Source organism: Xiphophorus couchianus, chromosome 23, assembly GCF_001444195.1.
Source record: "Xiphophorus couchianus chromosome 23, X_couchianus-1.0, whole genome shotgun sequence".
Lineage (NCBI taxonomy): Eukaryota > Metazoa > Chordata > Actinopteri > Cyprinodontiformes > Poeciliidae > Xiphophorus > Xiphophorus couchianus.
The window spans coordinates 4,321,006-4,342,050 of NC_040250.1; the positions used below are offsets into that span (position 1 = coordinate 4,321,006).

Genomic DNA, 21,045 nt, shown 5'->3' on the forward strand with positions numbered 1-21,045 from the left:
TTGCACTCAATTACCTGTAACTGTAGAGTTCAAATGTCTGGAAAAACATTATATAAGGCTCTACTGAGCATTTTCAGACAGGGTCACAAAGATCATACTTATTTGTATTTGAAAACACAGAGTGAAGCCATCTGGTTCATAAACATGGTCTCAGGACTTTTCATTTTGATGGCACTTTCTATGACATGAAAACTTGCTTTTAAGGAATGAACTATCCATTTTTAACAAGTGACACTTGTTAGACGGTTATCACACAGATTATCAACTATGTTTTGTAGTTTGTACCAATTGTTTTCAGAAATACAGTAGCTGTTGCGCAAATGTTAATAGTGGTGTTAGAAATGCACTGAAACAACTAAGAAAAACTATTAAAAGGTCATAGGAACCTTGCTAAAGTCCATGGATTTACCAACTCTTTAAAAAACCAAGAAATTTTAAATAAATATCATGTGGACACTAATCAACCTTCTTCCACAGTCATCAGTGGTCCTCCTTAAAGTTAAATGTTATACAACCTGTGGGGTGAGGTGAAGAGATCAGAGAGGGCCTATGACTCTAAATCCAGAAAGATTGTACAGAACAATAGTCAACGATTCCTCTCAGTTTGCTCCAACCTTGAAAAAACATGTTCTACTTTTGGCAAAAGGCAATTGTACAAAGTTTTAACAAGGGTATTAATAATTTAGACCTAAGTGATTTTGAAATTGATAAATGTACTTAAATCAAAGCTTGGATTTTTCTAAATTTTTCAGTTTTTGATTATGCTCCTGCCATAAATAATGAAATCTGACCTTCCTTCACAGTGGTGATAAATCTATTCACACCACGTCTTCCATTCAGTGCAAAACATACTGTTAGGTCTCTTACCAGCTATAACGGAGTCTCCTTTTTGTAGTTAAACCCTGGGTCGGATCCTTCAATCTGCAGCTTCAGGGCTTGTTTAAGGCTCAGTTCTGTTTCCCCAATGGGGTAGTTCTCTAAAACATCCTGGTGGGCCCTGTTCTGCACAGTCCGTGGAACTGACACTCGACCCAAGAAGACCTGGTTGCCCTGTAGGTGATATTTGGGGTTGGTCATAATCCCGTTCCTTTTCTTCTCTGAGCAGCTCTGTGACTGGATGAAGAACGGGTCTTGGCACTGGCCTCTGTCCTGTTGCACGGAACCACCGATCATGATCTTACAGTGAGGATCCTTCACTGCAATATTGGCAACTGATTGGTTGAAAGCCATTCTCTTGTCGAACTGGGTCATCTCGTACTCCAAAACCTGGCCTTGGCTGGATCCACTGTTTTTTGTTTTCTTTTTGTCTCCCAGAGCTGCTTTGCTATTTTGAGTTCCGTTTCCTGTCTTAGTTCCCTTTGCCGACTTCAGACCTGACTTCAGCTGAGACCATTCAAATTCGTTGGATGGAGACGATGGCTGCTGATTGACAGACTTGGTTGTAGAGCAAGGGGACACAATCGACTGTCTGCTTCGGCTCCGAGGCAGTGAGTGCTGCTGAATCTGCTCCGTAAACGTCATTCCATGGAAACTGTCAATGGGTACAGTTTGAGCTGTAGCCGTGGACGACGTGGTTCTTAAAGAGGAGTTTTTTGAACTCTTGAGGGAATTGTTTGATAGAGATGACTTCTGTCTGTCCACAGTGGAGTCGGGAGATTCTGACGGCGAGCTGAAAGCGTGGACGGGTCCATCGGGGAGACCACGTCCAGATGACTGCATGTCTCCCACCCCTGTGCTGCCAGAACTGCTCGATTTAATGGTGAGGGAATGCATTTTTCCGGTCACTGATAAAGGTGTTTTCTCCTCCATGGTATGAACGGGGGAAGGGTTGCAGCCATTTAATGTTGTAGCTCCGTATTTTTCTAGGATTTTAATGATCATTGAGTGGCCGCCTTTTGCTGCCACTCTCATTGCCGTGCGGCCAAATTGATCAGCGTGGTTGGGGTCCGCGCCATTTTCCAGCAGTATCTGCACGACGTCGATGTGTCCCTCTTGGGCAGCTATACCAAGTGCAGTTGCTCCCTGGTTGCATGTATGATCCACATATGCTCCGTTCTCTATCAAAAACTGAACCACTTTGGTGTGGCCCTGCCACGCTGCAGACTGGAGAGCGGATCGCTTCTCATTGTCACAGGCGTTCACGTCAGCGTGGTAGTTGATGAGCAGCCTCACCATCTCAATATGTCCCTGCCAGCAGGATACATGGAGGCCTGTCCTGCCCTCCGTGTCGCAAGCTTCAACGTTTGCACCGTTTTCAAGGAAATACTCCGTCATGGCCAGCTGATTTTCAAGTGCCATTATGTAGAGTGTTGGGCGACCATCTGCGTCTTTACAATCTATATCACCACCATGGCTCAGCAGCAGCTCAACAATGTCTCTGTGGCCCTCAAGTGCAGATACCCTGAGAGCATTCCTTCCATCATACCCCCTCTGGTCAATGTTCGACTTGTTCTCAAGGAGAATTTGCACGCAGTCATAATGTCCTTCTTGTGCAGCCAATATCAGTGGTATTCTACCATCATTATCCACCTCTGAGCAGCGAGCACCTTGTTCAATAAGAGCATCACACACTTGCCGGTGGCCCTCAAACGAAGCCATATGTAGCGGGGTCCAGCCTGCGTCGTCCCTGTGGTTCTCATCCAACCCTCTGTCCAGCAGAGTTCGGACCACCTCCACATTTCCCTGAGCCGAGGCGATGCTCAACACAGTCCTTCCCTCGCTGTCAATGCTATCCACAGCGGCTCCCCAGAAAAGTAGCGTGTTGACCACAGACGCATGGCCCATTGATGCAGCTGCCAGGAGAGGAGTGCGCCCGTTCTTGTCTGTGTGATCCACATCAGCTCCCCCTTCTAAGAGCAAATCAACTACATCCACATGTCCTTCATAGCCAGCCACAAGCAGAGGAGTCATGCAGTCTTTGTCACAGTGGTCAACTTCTGCTCCCCTGTCAATTAGAAGGCTCACAACAGATGCGTGACCTTTACTAGCAGGAATACAGAGAGCAGCCACAGACAGGGCAGTCCTCCCATCGACATCTTCATGATTAACTTCAGCTCCGTGGTCCAGCAGGTGCTCCACGATTTCTCTGTGCCCCATGTATGCCGCAGCAATGAGAGCCGTTCTTCCTTCATTGTCTGCTTTGTTGACTTCAGCTCCATGCTGAAGAAGATTTAACACAATATCTTCATGGCCTCCCCAAGCCGCCGCCCTCAGTGCAGTTCTACCATCTGCATCAGCACAGTCCACTTTGGCTCCAGCATAAAGAAGAGCAGACACAACCTCAGAGTGTCCGCCCCAAGCTGCAGAGCGGAGCGCGGTCCACCCATCATGATCCGTGTGGTTTATGTCTGCTTCACAACCAATAAGGCAGTTGACCACTTTGGTATGACCCTGCCTCGCAGCTAGAGTAAGCGCTGTTTGTCCATGGTTGTCTTCCAACTCCATGTTCGACCCTCTAGATATGAGCAAATTAACCACATCAAGATTTCCACTGTATGCAGCATTGGCCAGTAGAGTTCTTCCATTAGAGTCACACTGGTTTACAGAAGCCCCGTTGTCAAGTAATGTTCTTATTGAGTCCTCTCGCTCTAGGGCTTGCTGTACAATGCATGAAGCATGATCATCTTCATTGTTCACATGAGCACCAGCTTTGACCAGAAGCTGCAGAACTTCCTGCTCTCTTGGTATAGACGTGGTCAGAGAGTCTTTAGTGGGAGTTCCATTCCAGACCATCCAAAGAGCAAGATTACAGGGCTCAATCTGCAGGTTGGAGTTGACGAGGTGAAGAGCAAATTCCTGCACTTCCAGAGACTTCAGCTGCTTTGCTCTACAGGTGTAGCTCATGGCCAACATCCGATGGCCCTCTGCTGCATTGCACAAATACTTCTGGGTGCAGTGCTTCACATCCAGCAACCATTCTGCAAAACTATAGTGGAAAAGGATTTTAGTACTTCCAAGGCCATCGATCAATAACTTGGAAAGAATGTCCATCTTTTTCTGAAACTCCTCCATAGTCAGTGTCATGTTTTTGGTCCAGACTGCGTGGTACAGTTCTTTGACTGTAAGTGGCCTGCAAGTCGCCAAGATTACATTAAGAATGGGCTGAACTTTGGCAAATTGTTTTCTGACGAACAGCCTTTGACAGAGCCACAGGTAGAGCCCATTGAGAGTGCCTGGGATGTCACGGATCTCCCGAAGCATGATGAAGTTCTCCACCACACCATCCAGAACGCGTTCCAGGTAGAGGAAACAGCCGCTGCTTTTGATGTGAAGCTGATTGAGCATCTCAGCAGTCTCCTTGGTTAGGTGCTGCCTCAAAGCCTCCTCCTGGTCCAGCCGGTGAAGGATGTACTGCTGCACATCCTTGACGATGTAGGCCTTCCGCAGATCGTCAAGGCTGATTTTGCGGAATCCTGAAAACAAAAACAAAGTGCATTAGATGAGTGGGGTGATAAATAGAAAAATTGAAAAAAAAAAAATGGGCATGAAGATACAAATGGCAACTCTTTTTTGAAGAATATAAAGTTAAAGAGTCACTTTTCCCACATTGGTTATAACTAATCTTGAATTCATATCCAGTTTCAACCTGTTGGTCATAAACCTTTAGGTGATTAAGTGAAGCAAACCTTTAATTTTCAGAGCAGCTATGTTGTTAAAGACGAGCCTTTTATAGGAAGTGAGAACGAAACCCCTCTGGCTACTTGAAATAGAAACAAATCAGCAGGTGTTTGCAATCAGCTCAAAAAATATAGATGAAAACTAAGCCTTGACAAGTGCTGAGACTTTCAGTTTCTGTTGTAGAGAAAATTTGAGACATGGAAGCACAAGTCCTAACATCAACAGCCTGTACATGTTTCACACAAGCCTCACTCCCACATGGATCTTTAAAAGCCTACTGTAAGAGTTAATTATCACAATGAGTCCTAATGAATGATTTTAATGGGATTCCTCTGTAAGACATGGGAAAATTGCCTCATAATAGCCTTGGCTAATAGACATAAAGTGGACTCTCATTCATGTTGAAACCATCTATAGTCTGTCCAGCCTGCAGCACTCCTGTATTCTTTTATTTACATTTCCCATGGTCTTTGAGGTCCACTGAGAAAGGAAAAACATGCTACCAGATGGTCCCTTGGCATAGCTAATGTAGTAAATACTTACAAAAGACACACAGTTGCCAGAAAGACTCTATATACTCCAACATTTTAATCAATTTACATTGAAATATTTACATTAAATTTCTTGTGGTTTTAATATTTACATTTTATTATTTTGGTGAGAAAATACTAAGTTTAAAAGTATTGTTAGCAAAACGGAACCAAGACATTTGCTTCCATTATAAAACCCATTCTATAACATGGTTTAGATCAGAAAGGTTGATGAAGTTCTGTGTTCATCTTACCGAGTTATTTTTCCAGGCAGAAAAAAGTTAGTTTACCCCACTGGGCCGAATGTGACTACACAGCTGCAAGCCTGATAACTCTGATATGTTTAACAGCAGCTCCCAAACACTAACTGGCAGTTTAGTAAACAGATCCTGGTAAACAGAAGGAGGACAAGGTTGTCTTTATCACCTGCTCCTAGGTTTGTTCAAGATAAGCAAACTCCCCCCAACAGCAGCTCACAATAACAGTTTCACTTTGTCCTTGAAACGTTTGCAAAAACTCATGTTTATAATTATTTATAAATATGAAAATGCACAAAAATAGGCTGAAGTCTTTGTTCTGCAAGTCACAAGCAGCCAATGTTTGATTTTCAAGTACCAAACTTTAAATTTTGAGGTGAATGTGATTTAGCCTCAAGGTAATATTTGTTTCTATAGGTTACTTATTTAGGTTACTTTATTTGGCAACCGCTTACCTGTCACTGTTTGAGAAACTCTTTAAAGTATGGTGGATCCCCCCACCTATTCCTGGTAAAGTGTTGATTTTTTTAAACCACTTTGCAAATGTTGTAGGTAATAAACTGACCTCTGCCTGACCGGTGCTTGATACCTTTTTGCTTTATCGTCTCCACCTCGAATGCATCAGTGACCCATCAAAAAATATTTTACTGAGTTACTAAATCCATAATAGTTAAAAGAACTCACTGAGATTTTGGATTTTATCATAGGCAGACTCTCTCTCTAATGCCCCACCATCATCTTACTATCTTCTGTTGAATCATCAGTTATCATGAGTTTTTCTACCAACCTTCTGTACTGACAAAGACCAGCTTAGAGAGATTTTACAGAGCTGGAGTCCCAAACAAATGAGCAATAAAGTTTCTTCACTATGTTGTCAGTAAATACGAGGCAAACAATCGCTGCATTTATGTTCACTCATCCGTGCTAAGGAACAATGACACAAGCAGACGAGCTTCATGTTTCTGAAGCTGCAAACATGACAGGAACTGAGCGTTAAAACAAACAAGAAAAAAAACTTTGAGGCTTTTACTTTGTCCCAACACAAAAAATGACCCATTGCAAATGTTTTGAATTCTTATACCAAAAATTGTCTCTTCCCAGCAATATACTTTATGACAGATTGGACACTAGAAGTGCTTTAGGACCCAAACCTGCTTTCAGTCTTGTGTTTTCATGGAGACCACGTTCCACACTCTTCTTCTCTGACTCTATGACCTCCTGCTCTGGGTCCCACTACAGTCCTGGAGTTGGATTCATGGGAAGCATGTAAAGTATCTCAGTGTACCAAAAGACCCTGAGGCAATTCTTTCTTTGTCTGACTGAAAACTGATTATTTTTCAAACCTCTGCTTTAAAATCTTGGCTTGCTACGCAGTTTGACAATTTTTCAAGAAGCAATAAGGAAAACTGACTCGCATATCAAATTAAGATTTTTTTTAGGAACACAGTTGATGATCAAGAGAATCATATGGTGCTAATGTGCATTCCTGTAGTCAATGGTTCAATCTTCAGACATAAAAGATCAAACCTAAACATCTGAGGGTGTCAGAGGATTTTTCATCCTTCCTCTTATTTGTCCTCCATTCAACTTTTAATGCTAAACCAGCTAATGCATATTTTTCCTTCACCTCTTCACTTTTCAGGCAGAATACCAAGTACCTCAGTTAACCCAGGAACAAAAGTGTAGATGTGAAATTAGAACTTTGTTTCTTGTCATGCATGGGTATGAGAGCCTCATACTTCTTCCAGCTAGAGCAAAACTTTCTGGTTTTGCTCTAGCTGGGACAGGAAAGTCGCTCAGAATAGCAAAGAGGCCATTAGAAGGGAAAACAGACCAAAAGAGCCTGCAGGAAACCAAGAGACCTAAAACTGAGATGCCGCACTGCCTTCATTACATTCTCTAGGAAACAGAAAAAAAACTGTTCGGGTATTTAATTTATGATTCACAGTTTCACCACCTATAGTCATTATCAACAGTTATGAGATTCACTGAGAAGTCAAGAGATAAAACTGCAGCTGTTGGATTGGAACAAAAATAATCCTTTTTTATTTAGCAACAAAGAAAATTTGTGGTAGAGAAGCCAAAAGAGACATTTTCTTCTAGTTTCTCTATGTGTTGAAAGGTACTCAATAATTTCTGCTTTGTTGGACATCCATTGTAGGAGTTGAGCTTCAAATTCCTTTTCTCAAGTTTAGAAAAAAGGAAAATCAAAATTTTGTGAAGCAGCTTAGCAATAAAAAACTAACAAATGAAAAATGCTGGAACAAAGTGAAACCAACTTGCAAATATGAAAATCTGATGATAACTTGTAGGATACAATGAATTAATGACACTCCTATTACAAATTAAAATGAAGGCATTAATCAAAAGTGCAAATTTCCAGACAGTCTACACTCGTCACTGGGGTGGAGTTGGAACTTTGACAGCCCAAAATGGAGACAAGCTAAAGGCCATAATCACAGCAACCTGAGCTTTTTTTAACACTTTTATAAAGCCACAGATTGAACGCATCCAAGCCACGTGCTGTTGATGCAGCAAATAATGCAAAAAGAGCCCCAACCAAATACTGAGAACATGATCTGTACAATAAGTAAACACATTTTTCAATATTTAAATTTCCCTATTAAATATTTTTTTGGCTCGAGTTATCTAGTTTTAAAAATGTTCTCAACTCTAAGCCATAATCAACATTAACAAAACACTAAAAAGTCAAAAAAATTTGTTCTTGATGATATTCAAATGTTTGCATGTTTCACACGAGTTGCTCGATAGAACAGAAGGTATGTGCTGTTTTTATATCACATAAAAATATAAAAACCTTCATATTTAGCCAACTATTTAACTTTCTAATGCCCTTACTAATTAGATTGGAATTTAATGGTGGGTGTAATTTTCTTCATGAATAGTTAAAATGTGTAAATACTTGGATCCCCTCATAAAATGCTTATAACTGCCTACTTTAACAGCTCAAACAAATTAATATGCACAGTGGAAACCATCTTGGAACTATAGCAGAGGCCATCATCCACGGTTTTCCTTTTCTTGGCTCTTAGTCAATCAGCACCAAAGAAAATGAATGGCACTCCTGCATTGGCTGCTTTAGAAATGCTAGCCAATAGTATGTCATGTAGCATTGCGGCTAGGTAGTTCAGCTTACTAAGCTGCATTTATTTTCTTTTGTATACTGTAGATATGCTGAATGAAAAAAAATCTGCAAATGAACAAATTTTTCACAAGTGATTTAATTGTGGTCCACTGTATCTTCTTTTGTTTCAGTTATGAGACTTTTATTTTTCTTTCAACAAAAGATCGCTTCAGATTTGCTTTTCTCTTGAATAGACTTGTGAAGTCACATAAATGTTAAAGCTCAATAAAGCTGTAAACAACCAAGAGGGAAAGTTGTGAAATTTATCACTTGCTTAGTTGCGTGAGACTCAAGAATGCAACAAGACTCTTCAGCTGCAAACATTCAGAAGCCTTCCAGATGCCATTATTGGCCTTTTTCACTTACATTTGGCACCATTACTTCAGGCAACCCAAAGTGTGAGAGTTCTGAACATGTTCTGATCATCTTATGTGTTTTATCTGATAGAATAATTCTCTGAACAAAACTGACTGGTAAATAAAACAAAAGGCACATTGATCAGGGTAAGGGATGCAGCTCCGGAGTGCAGGCCTCCGAGCCAGCTGCTGCTCATTACAAGACTGGATATCAGCCACAGGAGACAGAACCCCACACAACAGATAGCCTGTTTGCTTTCTAGATTAATGTGTTCAGATGACAAACGAGACGGTCTGCATGTGCGCCGGGGAACTAGAGGTACGTGCTCATCACCAGGATTTTAGAGTGACTGCTTCTCTGATTCGACATGTTCTTTTCTAGTCACAGGATCCACAAAGAAAACAGAAACCTAAGCCTTGCTGCATTCTCCTCAGGCTCTCCAGTAAACCTGTGCTCAACAAACGTCTGTTCGACAGCTGCAGATTCCCCCCGCTCCAAAAAACACCAGAGCGCCAACCTCCTAAACACAAGTATGTGGATGAGTGTAGGTTCCAAAAGTCTGCAAACAGCAAAAAGTGTGCTGCTATTTAGGCTTTCAGAGTCTGATCACACAAACAGCATGAAAAGGGCCTCCATAAATATATTAATTTGAACTAAGAAGGTGCAACAAATCATCTTCATTTAATTATTTTTTGTAATAACTAACCAGAAGCAAATGATTACACTTTGGCAATTAATTAGCGTGAAGTGAAAAGAAAGCATATGAAAGCATTCCTGCCCAAGCACGCCTTTTGCCATGTTTTTGTGGGAACTGAATGAGTTTCCAGTCAAACCTGTTGTAGGGCAACTGAACAAAGCTGAAATGGTGATGGGGGAAGGTTAACAGGATTACATCCATCTGTGCTCTACGGCTTACTTACATGGCTAGATTGCGATAAAAAAAGAGAGAAAATACTTGCCTAAAAAAAAAAAAACTGAAATAATCATATGATCACTCTAATCAGTTTTTCTTCTAGTTTTGATTGATAGAATTCCATTAAGTTGATGACAAGAAGCTGAGTCAAAGGCACTGCACCTGGTTACATGTGGGTGCATTCGCTCTTCTTGTTCCTTGATGAATACAGACTGAGTCGTCACTATACATCTGAGCTTCAGGCCGCAGGTGGCAGAAAAAAACTCCAGAGAGTGAGGCCTTGTACACTAATATATCCGCCACATTGTTTCATAAAATATATCATATTCACAGGACCAATTTCAGAAACGTTTTCGTTATCACGAACCTGCACAAATATGCCAGATATGCCAAACACATAGGGGGACAGTGTAGCACAAAACTAAAACCTGTCAGCCAAATCAGATTTCTTCAAAACAACCATGACTTTCTGTTAGAAACTAGACATTGCGCCAGGAGGCTTGTTGTTTATATAGGCTGTACTACTTTTAAACATATTAAAATATAAAGTTATTAAAACACAAGACGATGTTGATTGGGAATCCTGTCCAAGCGTGTGGACATATTGGAACATTACTTGTCTCAGGTTGCAATGCGCAAGAGCCTAATTCTTTGTTTTCCCATGTGCACATGCAAACACAAATGTGGAGTTTTCTCAAATCTCCACTATATATAGTGATATTAAAAATTAGCTTTCATGTGGATAAAAGGCCAAAGTGCATAAAAATATGTTGTCCCATATATCTGGCTATATGTGGAGTAGACCTGAAACACAACTATAAAACACATAACCAGCATGATCTCCACTGAATCTTAGCATTTATCAAACCATGTGCAGAGGGAAGAAACTTCAGTGTTTAATTTTCTTTTCTTCAATTTAAATTCCTTCTTTAAAACTAAGAGGTTTGCAATGTTGATTTTGTTTTTGTTTTCCTCTACAATACCTTCTAGAGTTCCCTGCCCCACAAAGGATCTGATTTCCTCAATCTGCTCTCTTGTTTCTGTTCATCAGTACACTGGCTGACCTCCATGTGACCCCATTTAGGTTTCCATCCACCTGCACAGAAAATGTTTCCCTCTAGCTCATCCAGAGCCTTTTGTTTGCCATCAAGTTATTATCGACCATCTAAAAGCCCTGACCCTGGAAAGATTTCGCAAGTCCATGCAGCTGATCAAGCATTCGGAAAAGCTGGAAAAGTTTGCTGTGGAATCAAGTAGTTGCAGAGTCATTCTTGGCACGCAGGCTGTGTGGTATGAGAAATCTTTAGGATGTTTTCCCCCCGCAGCCAAACCAGCCGAGAAACGGCCCAGGAATTCTTATTCCTGCGAAGGTCAAATTAAAACTTAATAACAGCCTTCAACTGTATATAAAAAAAACTAGCAAGTCTGCACCACAGTCTTGAAATGAAAAATCCTAAGTTCATAGAAGTGGCACAGGCTTGCCACATACCGAAGGGCATCACCTCAGAAGAGGAGGTGGAGGCCAGCCACTTTGTTCACCATGCACCTTGTTGAGTTGCTGCAGGGAGGGATCTGAGGTGTTACACATGCAGACACGGTACACCTGTAATTAGCTCGGCTGTCAGACTGCATGATGGTAAATTACTGTATTCAGCAGGGATTATGGTCTTCAAGTCATCCAAAGTGATGCTCAGCATGCAGCCTCACAGACGACAACTCATACAAGAATATGGACATAATTCAGCTTGTTAGCTGGTTTAAATAAAGGGAGGGAAAGTGAATTAAAGGTGGCATCCTTGGTCCTGTTACTCTGAAATTGTGTCTAAAAAGGACAATAAGGGATTTGTGGTAGGGAGGATTCGTCAAATGTGCTCCATGACTTAGTTCTGAACTGGAGTGTCTCTGGTGAAGCTTCAAGAATGGCCAAAACTTTTTGGAGACAGTTTGAAAGTCTTTTGGGCTGTTAGTTCCACCTCACAAAGAAAATTGTCGGCGTCTAACCTCTTGTAAAAAAAGTTTAAAATTAGTCTGCTACTTTCGAAACCACTTTACATACAGCTGTCCAAAACAATGCCACAGAACGTCATTTACTGAGGAGTCATCAAGCTGAGCACTCTTTGTCTTTCTATGGGGAGAATTCCTAAGCCCAGAAGAAATAAACCATCCTCACTGCTTTACGGCAGTGTTTGTGTTGTCAGGCAGCCAGAAGATCTCATGCTCCCTCCTATGAGTGCTTACATTTGACCAAAAAGAAAGCATTAAAAAAGTGAGGAAAACAAAACACATCAAGTCAAGAGTTCTGTTGACCTTCTTGTGGAGGGACCGCTTGCACTCGTGTCAGATTCACCCGCAGGGCTGAAGAGAGGGTTGGAGGAGGCCGCACTCTTAAAAACAGGGCTGCTCTTTTTATTTGTGATCATCGGTGGTAAATCCCTCCTGTCTCTATGGTAAGCTGAATTCATAAAGCTCAATTCATGGTGGGCAGAGCAGAGGTGTGAGACGTGGTTCAGGTCCTTGATAGGGTGGGCTAACTTTCCCCCCAAGCAGACAAACACTCTCACAATATCCTGAAAGTGTCTTTTTCATATTGAAGAAATGTGAATTCTACTTTTACCTCCTCCTTTCTTTTTAAACATTTTCCCCAACTTAGAATATTTCTAATAATAAAAGCACTAAATCAGAAGAAATTTTGTCATTTTTCAAGGAAATGAGTAAAACCAAGATATCAAAAGTTCTTGCAGCATAAATCTCATCAAAGCAGATCTGTGGTGTGCCCATTTTCCTCAGACTAAAACTGGAATAAAACCATGTTATTCAAAGCTATGATTCATCCCCAACGGAAGACTTCATCTTCATGGTTTTTAAGTGGTTAACCTCTTCTTAATGGAGGCCAACAGCCCCTTTCAACGACTGGAAGAAAAATCTGATAGTTAAAATGCTGACGTTTCTAATGATGATGCATATCGATTTGAAGTTCCTGCAACTCTGAAGACGCAGTTTGTGAAGTTGGAGATATTACATTTCACAGCTTCAGCAGACTATATTTAAGCACTGAAACAGCATCTAATCAATGCATGAACATCTCATTTTCCTGCAGGTTTTCATCTCCAAGTCCTAAAGCTCAGCTTGTACAATGTTTTGTTTCATTTTCCTTTGAGCTACACTGATCATTGTTACCCGTCTGTCTGTATGAGGGGATTAATCACACTGGTTATTGATGCAGCAGCTCCATCTGAATATAACCAATCTTCATTTTATTTAGATCGAGACGAGATGATAAAACACATGATTTTGCTTAGGACGCAAGTCTTCTGTTTTATTTATATTATTGATCTGATATCCACAAAAAAAAAAACAGATTAGTGCTAAATGCAGCAGCAGTTAAAATACATCCATTTAATTACACCAGGTACACATAATTGTCCTACAATAATAAATTTCTAAAATTTACAATTACAATTTTTTGAAAGATTAACTACTAAGTTGTACTTTTTTAAATGATTGATTTTAGTACCAGTATCTTTTAGATGAAACTTTGGAAATCTAATGATAAGTGTATCTAATCTCTTTTAGATGAAACATAACATGTATGTTACAGAATCTTCTACCAGAGCATCTGACTGTCAATCACAACTGGAACACAGAAGGTTTATGGTAAATGCATTAGACAGTGTTATCAGCTATGGGTGTGAATATGAGATTTATTCTGTGATGCCTTAAGAAGAGGACTTGATTAACAAAAGCCAAAGCTTAATCATCTTAATTTTCATTTATGACCTAATTTTGAGGGATGCAAAAACAAAACTTGTGAGCTTATAAGTTCAGCACGAGGACATCTCATGTTAACACAAAAGATCACAGCAAGTACTTTCAGCATCAAAGTAAAAATTACTTGAGCAAGAGCAGGATGACATTAATGGTGCTCAACTAAAAGAAAATATTTCAAAACAAGAGATGTATATGTACCAAAAAGGAGGTTGGTTCTGTGGGAGCACAGCAACTTGATGTAAACCAATCTTTAAGTTATAGATTCCCAACTCTACTGTGCCACAAACTACAACAACCATCACCTCATCTGTTTATGGAGTAATGCAACCAGGGATAGAAAATACTACCATGTAATTTCTTCAACAGACAAGTCAGGGACAACAAATAACTTGAGTTGGGTAAGTCACTGCAAATGCCATGGCCAAGATGGCAGAAATCACCCACTTCCTCAAAAGGAGCCTAAGAATTAACTTTTAAGTTAAATGCCGTTTTCAGTTACAAGTAGAATAGAGCTGAGAAGGCAATTTGAGGTCTGTACAAAAGCAGATGCACACACTAAAAACAACAACAAAAACATTTAATTTGTTGGTTTATTTTTACTTTGATGCCTGGCCCACCAGTCCTAAATGCTTGCAAAACAAAACCATATTGCACTACCCGAGGTTCTATGCTTTCATGTTTAAGCATGGATCGTGAAAAATGTGCATCATGGTTGGAGTGATTTTCATTCATCTGTTAATCATCACAAGTGTTTTCAAGGCAAGTGTTTCACTTTTCATGCTGTTTCCACATTGTTTAATAAAGGTTTAATGCCATTGACAAACAAGATGTGAACTACTTGGGACTACTAGCCCAAGTAGTTCACTACTACTTGCAGTTGAACTACTAGCAGTTCAACTGCCAATTTAGTGTACATGCAGACCAAAAATGACTGTGTAAATTATTTAATTTCCAAGAAATTGGCACGTCTAGACATGAACCCCAGTGCATAAATTGAGTAATGTGTTTTTAAGCAATTACCATATCCTCCAACAGTCAGTTCGCCAAACACAACAGAGATCCTGTGTATTATAAAGCCTATACCTGCACTTAAAGAATTGGTGTACTCAAATGTGTAATTTGATTTACAAGTAGCTGGCAGGTAAAATGAACACCAGAGTATGAGTTTGGGTACAGTCACAGAAGATGCATTGCAGATGCATTGGACAGCATTACCAGCATTTATAGGTTTGATGGAGGTTTTGTTTTTGGTTACTGAATGACATATATGTATGTGATCAACAACGGGCTGCAGAGAGTATGCCTTGAACACAGAACTTGCTCTCAATGAGAAAAAAGTAATCAAACTACCCAGATAAAGGTTGCAGTGTGCCATCCTAATCACACTGGTTTGATCACTTCCTCTCTTATTCTCCATGCAGTACTCCCTTCTTCCTGTATGAGTGAATTTGCAGATTCTACTTGAGAAATACCGACTTTGACAGGCATGAATTGGGCAGATGGTAGCTATTACAGTTCAGTGATGTCTCTGCGCGATAAAAAGATCACACACACTGGGGTGGATCAAACACTGTGAGAAGCCTGTGATTAAAATTAGGTGGTAATTATTCAGATGAGACCATAAGTGACACAATTATTCTGAAAGGTAAAGCAAAAAGAGTCGGCAGAAAAATGTTTGTCGGATCATAAAATAGAGATGATTCTGCTCGGTTTTTAGGAAGCGTCACCATCTTTGCCAAGAAGAAATTATTCTGACAGACAGTTACAAAATAAGGTTTGAGAAGCTTTTTCTATTTAAACACTCAACCCCCCACCAACCCTCTCCTTTCCCTAGCCGTCTCCCTGCCAGAGGCCTTGTTAAATTGGCACAGATTCTCCCCAACTCCAAAACAAAATCGCTGCCTAAGTGTTTCCACTCTGCTACCCCTATCATGCCCTTACAGTAGCCCGGCCTGCAGAGCGGGGACGGCACAAGAAAAGCAAGCTTTCGCCAGATGTGTGCCGCTACAGCGGACCGAGACTCATCCTGAGTTTTAGGATGACTTGCATCCCAGGAATATCACTTTTTTCTATTAAATGATACCAGAGGAAGTGTTGTCTAATTAAGCTGGAGATGTCATATAATATTAGTCAGACAGTAGGCTAAATTCTTGCTCTGCTTCTCACGGACAGACCGCTCTTTGTTTCCGAGGCATTAGCTGAGCGGATGCGAGCGAGGCATTCTGCTACAGAAAGCCGGTATGACTCCGTCTTCCTGCTTGGTCTCAGAGGTGTTGAAAACTTCCCAAAGCACATTCCACTCGCGGACAGACACAAGGAATAACAGTTCAGCAAGAGCTGAGGAATTCACAGAGTTGCTCTTGGAGGAGGAAGTCATCTCTTCTGCTTACCCCTTTATGCACCAATCCAAAGAAAGAATAAAGTGTTCAGGATTTGCCTCAAAATCACTAACCCAACCTTCTGATCTAGAACGCTTTCACCAAAATAAGCTTAGAATTTTGGGAAACTCACAGAACACTTGGCCAGAGACAAAATAGGCCACTTGTGCAAAAAAAAGTTGGCTATGCAAAGAGCATGAGTGTTTTTTTGGCAGGTCACCATCATCTCCTAACTGTAAACACTTGGAAGGGTGTTTTTAGTGGACACATGCCCTCAAGTTGATATGCTGATGTCTTCATCCAGGCTACTAGAAAACAAACAAGAAACAAAATGAAGACTTAAGTAAAGTCTTGGTATGGTATAGGGGAAAAGAGATGAGACAATTGAAATCTGTAGACTGAATCTGGAGAAAACTGCTGAAAATGGTTTTAAAAACCCAACACTTTCTAAATTGTGGCCGTGACATTTGATGTGTAGATTTGGCTGTTTCCCACTTTTCTGAAAGGAAACTATTACTTTTAAAAGCATTTGCTGGAGAATTACAATAAAAGCCTGACAAAAGCTGTGCAATCAGAGAGGAAGGAAAACAATTTAAACCCATCTCTAAAGAAATTTGAGATAATGACAGTTTATCAGATAGTTTTGAAATAAAGATCCTTTCAGCCATGTCAGATAAAAAAACAACAAAAGATCATCGGATAAACATGAGATAATCAAAAATTAAGCTGCCAGACACAGAAGGTGCTCCGTAGTTTTGAGGAAGAGATAAACATTTCTTAAAACCATTCTGGATTATATATACTCTTGCCAGCTCCTCCGTCTGATTTATTCCCAATGAAAATCCAATTTTAGATAAAAATCTATCTGAAGCCCAACAAGCAAGCATAAACATGGAATGAAACTGTTTTAATGCAAAAACAAAGTCAATTTTATCCCCCAACTGTGTTGCAGTGAAGCTCAAAGTTTTAGAAAACAGTGTTTTAATACAGATCCTGAAAATAAACCAAAAGCAATGCTAAATTTAAAACCTTTGATGAGAGGGGAGGGAGTGGACCTGCTGCTACTGGAGCTGCAGGAAAAATAAATAATAATAATAATCATAATAATAATAATAATAATATTTGCAATGCTATGATATTTTAACCAACACCCACTCACCCTCTGCAATCCAATACTGTATTTGACCAGGTAAATGGATTTTCACTGGTCGGTCAGTTCAAGCAGAAAGGGCTGAGCTTTTCACATTTTGATGTTAGAAGTATTATTTTCACTCCAGCATCCTTTGCTACAAATGATCAAATTGTCACTGAAGGAATCCTATGCTATTGCAATTTAGGCAATGAAATGTTTATTTTCTTATTTAAAAAAGAAACTAAATTATGTGTTTATTTATTTATTTGTAGTCCTAATACTGCATAAAAGGGGATAGGTGGATAGAGTTGTAAGAATAATCAATAGAATAATTGATTACTAAAATAATTGTTAGCTCCTCCTCTACTATAAACACAGTTGTGAAAGCACAATTCATGTTACAAACTGATCTTATTTAATTTGAACCTGCTTTCTAGTGAAATCTGTAGCATTGAAGACAAGAGATGAGATTCCGTTTAGCAGTTTTGGGAAAGTAAGGGAGGAACCCGCAGCAATGCGAGGAAAACATCCTCCCACGCAAAGAGCTTCCAGAGTAATGTTATGCCCACTCATCTCCACAGAGTAAACTGTTGCTGGACTGACAAGGAGATAATAGCAGCTGGTATGGCACAGTCTCATTACAGCACACTAAGCAACACTAAAAGGTCCACAGTTGTGAACTTGATGCTTGGAGAGTTGGTGGAAAGCTGTGCACAACTTAAAATAAACAGTAAACAAATCATGCTGCAGACAGCTGTACCAACGAGGGCAAACAAAATCAAACTGTCATTTTAAACTTCCTGTTTATGGTAATCAATAGACAGAACTGGGTAATGTACCTGTGAAGAGTTTGGTGATGGCTTTGTTCTGCCTGCGTGCAGAGCAGATGAGCAGCAGCCAGGGAGGCAGGAACTCATGGTGACTGGCGAGGAGCTCAGCAATTGTCCTGGGAGACCCTGGCGATGACCTCTGCTCCCCCTCACCCAGCTGGGAGCCTTCATCAATGGAGTCGACAAGCAGGAAGAGGGACTGCTGAGGTGGCTTTACGCTCAGCAGAGGCAGAAGGACACACCTGACGGAAGAGCGGTGAGATGAGAAAATGTTAATACATTTCACATTTTGGCTTTTGTTTGTTCTACATGTTCATTTGCAATCACATCATGCCTTGAATAAGTTTTTATACACCAGCAACATGTTCGCATTTTGCTGCATTTAAACAACAAACTAATGTTTTTTTTTTTAGCATTTTATGTGATAGACCAGCACAAACGCCAGTATAATTGTGACGTGGAAGGAAACTGACATGGTCTTCACAAACAAATCTGCTGCAAGTCTTGTGGGTTATGTCCCTACCACCATTGCACAACTTGAGAAAGAAGGTTTTCTTGTTTGCAAAATAACTCCAGCTCAGGTAGAGATGGGAGACCATCAGTGAACAACATTCAAATATCTTTCTACAATTCCTCATTAGGGACATTGACTATCCAATTCTAAAACACAAACAAACTTTGATCTACACCATTTCATTCTACATCTGGCTGTATGTTTGCTGTTCCCTGTTGGACAGTGAATATTTTTCAAGGATTACTATCAATTTACCTCCCCATCAACTTTGACCTGCACCACCGCTGCTTAAGAACAGCATCTCTGCAGCATGATGCTCCCACCACCATTATTCACCACATGGACAATGTTAGTTTTTTTCACCACATGGTTCTGGGTTGTTAGTTTCCGCCATATATAATATTTTGCATGTAGATCAAGACATTTAATATAAGTCTCTCTGACCAGAGCACCTTCTTCCCTATGGTTACAATGTTAAAACACTTAAAACACTACTTTGTGGAGGCTAATCATTTAAAATCTCAGTAAATATATTCAGATTTTTGTGGAAAAAGCTTTGGGGGTGTGAGTATTCTTGCAGCTGTATACCACTAAAATGACAGACACAACAGACAACTGATTTCCCCAAAGCAAACCACATCATAGTCCATATGGATGAAAAGGGAAAATAAAAGCATAAAAGTAAATGCATCTCTGTCCAACCCAAACTGCCAATAATCTGAGCTTGAAAGGGAAAAAAAAAAAAAACCTCAAACTTTGGGATTCTATGGGCTTTGATTGGAAACTACACAACATGAAAACAGTTTTATGCATCGAAGTTTAACAATGTTCCCTACAACATTAATACAGACGCCAAAATATCTGCAGCCGCCATGTGAAATCCAGCGATAAAGCAAACATGATGTAAAGCATTCTGTATCATCTCCACATCAATACAAATCTGAGCACAGCTAAACGCTGCATTATGCCGTTATCAGCAGAAAAATGCAAACCAGACATGTAATCTGCAGTTTTCAGAGCCAACAGGCAAGTTCACACATAAAAGCTCAGTGAAGCAACCAACACATTCTGCTTCATTTGATTTTTTCTGTGCTGCCATGTTTGTGTTGGCACAAACCTCTGATCCACTGCGACACCACAAGATCTCCTTTGGGAAGGTGTCGTTTTCCAACAATCAGAAAATTACTTCCAGCTCGACTGGCTGTGATGAAGGATCAGAAGATTTCCTTTAAGTGACATTTGAATGTGCCGCTGGGTTAATCAGACGTTTAAGAGGATGAACAAATTAATTTATGGTTGTAAGAACTTGACTCAGGATTAGACTCAGCTGTGGGGCGTTTGAGGCTCTTCACAAGTGGGTGTCAGAGAGATAAAAATCTGTCACCTTGCTGATGATGGGACACTCTCTTTAACCACCACTCTCTTCTAATGGAACAGACGCTGCTTGCGAGGTTTGACATTAAATGCTCAAACGGTGATATATCGAGACTTATCTTGTCGGCCCAACAGACCGTCACTAAACGTTGGGCTCGACAGTAAGATCCTTTCAAAAAAATAAAAAGCTTTCAGAGCGCATTGCAACAACAATTTACTTCTCCTGCTCAGTGATTCAATTCGATGCAAAAGCACTTCAATCCCAAAGAAAAATCTAATGTTGTCAGGCCTACAAAGGTCCTTAAAGAGTTCTTGTAGATGGTGATGGCAGGATCTCCTGTAGCAGCCTGTATTACAGTGTATCCGATGAAGCCTCTGACTGAAGACACTACTGCTGTATACGGTTTTATAAAGCGGATGCTCAGGTTAATTTAATAAGGAATCTTGAACAGAAACAGTTGTTTTAATTAGCTTCTTTAGGCATTTTAAGTCACCGACTGGTGCTGCCATCCCTACAAATGATGGAAGAACAGATTGCACTCTTCACAACAAACTTGTAGAAAATGTTTACAAAACTATCCACTGTATAATTGCATACTATGTGTTTAGTATGTGATAAAGTTTACAAATAGGATGTAGGGGTAAATAATCAGTCTATTTTACAAGGACATGCTAGCATAGCATTCAGGTCTGTTGGTATCTGCAAAAAGACTAATAATCCTTGAAAATAGTGACATCTAGACAATTAGGATCTCAGGTGGCTTCAAGCTTTTTAGTAAAAAATAAAAAATCCAGGAGCGTGCTGTGGTGGCGCAGGGGGTTAGCACGCCCCACGTTTGGAGGCCTTAGTCCTCGACGCGGACGTCGCGGGTTCGATTCCCGGTCCCAACGACCTTTACCCCCTCTCCTCACCCTCCTTCCTGTCTGCCTACTGTACAAAAAATACGAGCCACTAGCGCTGCAAAAACTCTTTGGAGAAAAAAAAAAATAATAATAAAAAATCCAGATTTTTTCAAAAATGTAATCTTCTTTATCAGAAAGCCCAGACCTACAACAAGCCCATTTCTAATAGGTTGTGCAATTTATCGAGTCTGGCAACGGTCATAGTTGTATCAGTTCAGTATCCTGAACCAATCCATCATGCCAACCTCTGACTTCTATAAATGTATGTGGCAAATATTTAAGCTCAATAAAGTACTGCTCTGATCTTTGACTTTCAAAGTTATTCCA

The 21,045-nt window shown here is 40.3% G+C and overlaps 1 protein-coding gene across 2 annotated transcripts in view; it reads right to left on the reverse strand.

Moving 5' to 3' along the window:
• Positions 1–21,045, reverse strand: part of ankrd50 (ankyrin repeat domain 50) — a 36,581-nt gene that overhangs the window by 2,199 nt on the left and 13,337 nt on the right. For both annotated transcript variants that reach the window (XM_028008624.1, XM_028008625.1), the window contains exons 3-4: positions 17,937–18,169; positions 868–4,412 (exon numbers count right to left, since the gene is read on the reverse strand). In XM_028008624.1, coding sequence (XP_027864425.1) covers positions 871–4,412; positions 17,937–18,169 — 3,775 coding nt within the window. In that variant the 3' untranslated portion in view covers positions 868–870. The remainder of the gene's footprint in view (positions 1–867; positions 4,413–17,936; positions 18,170–21,045) is intronic.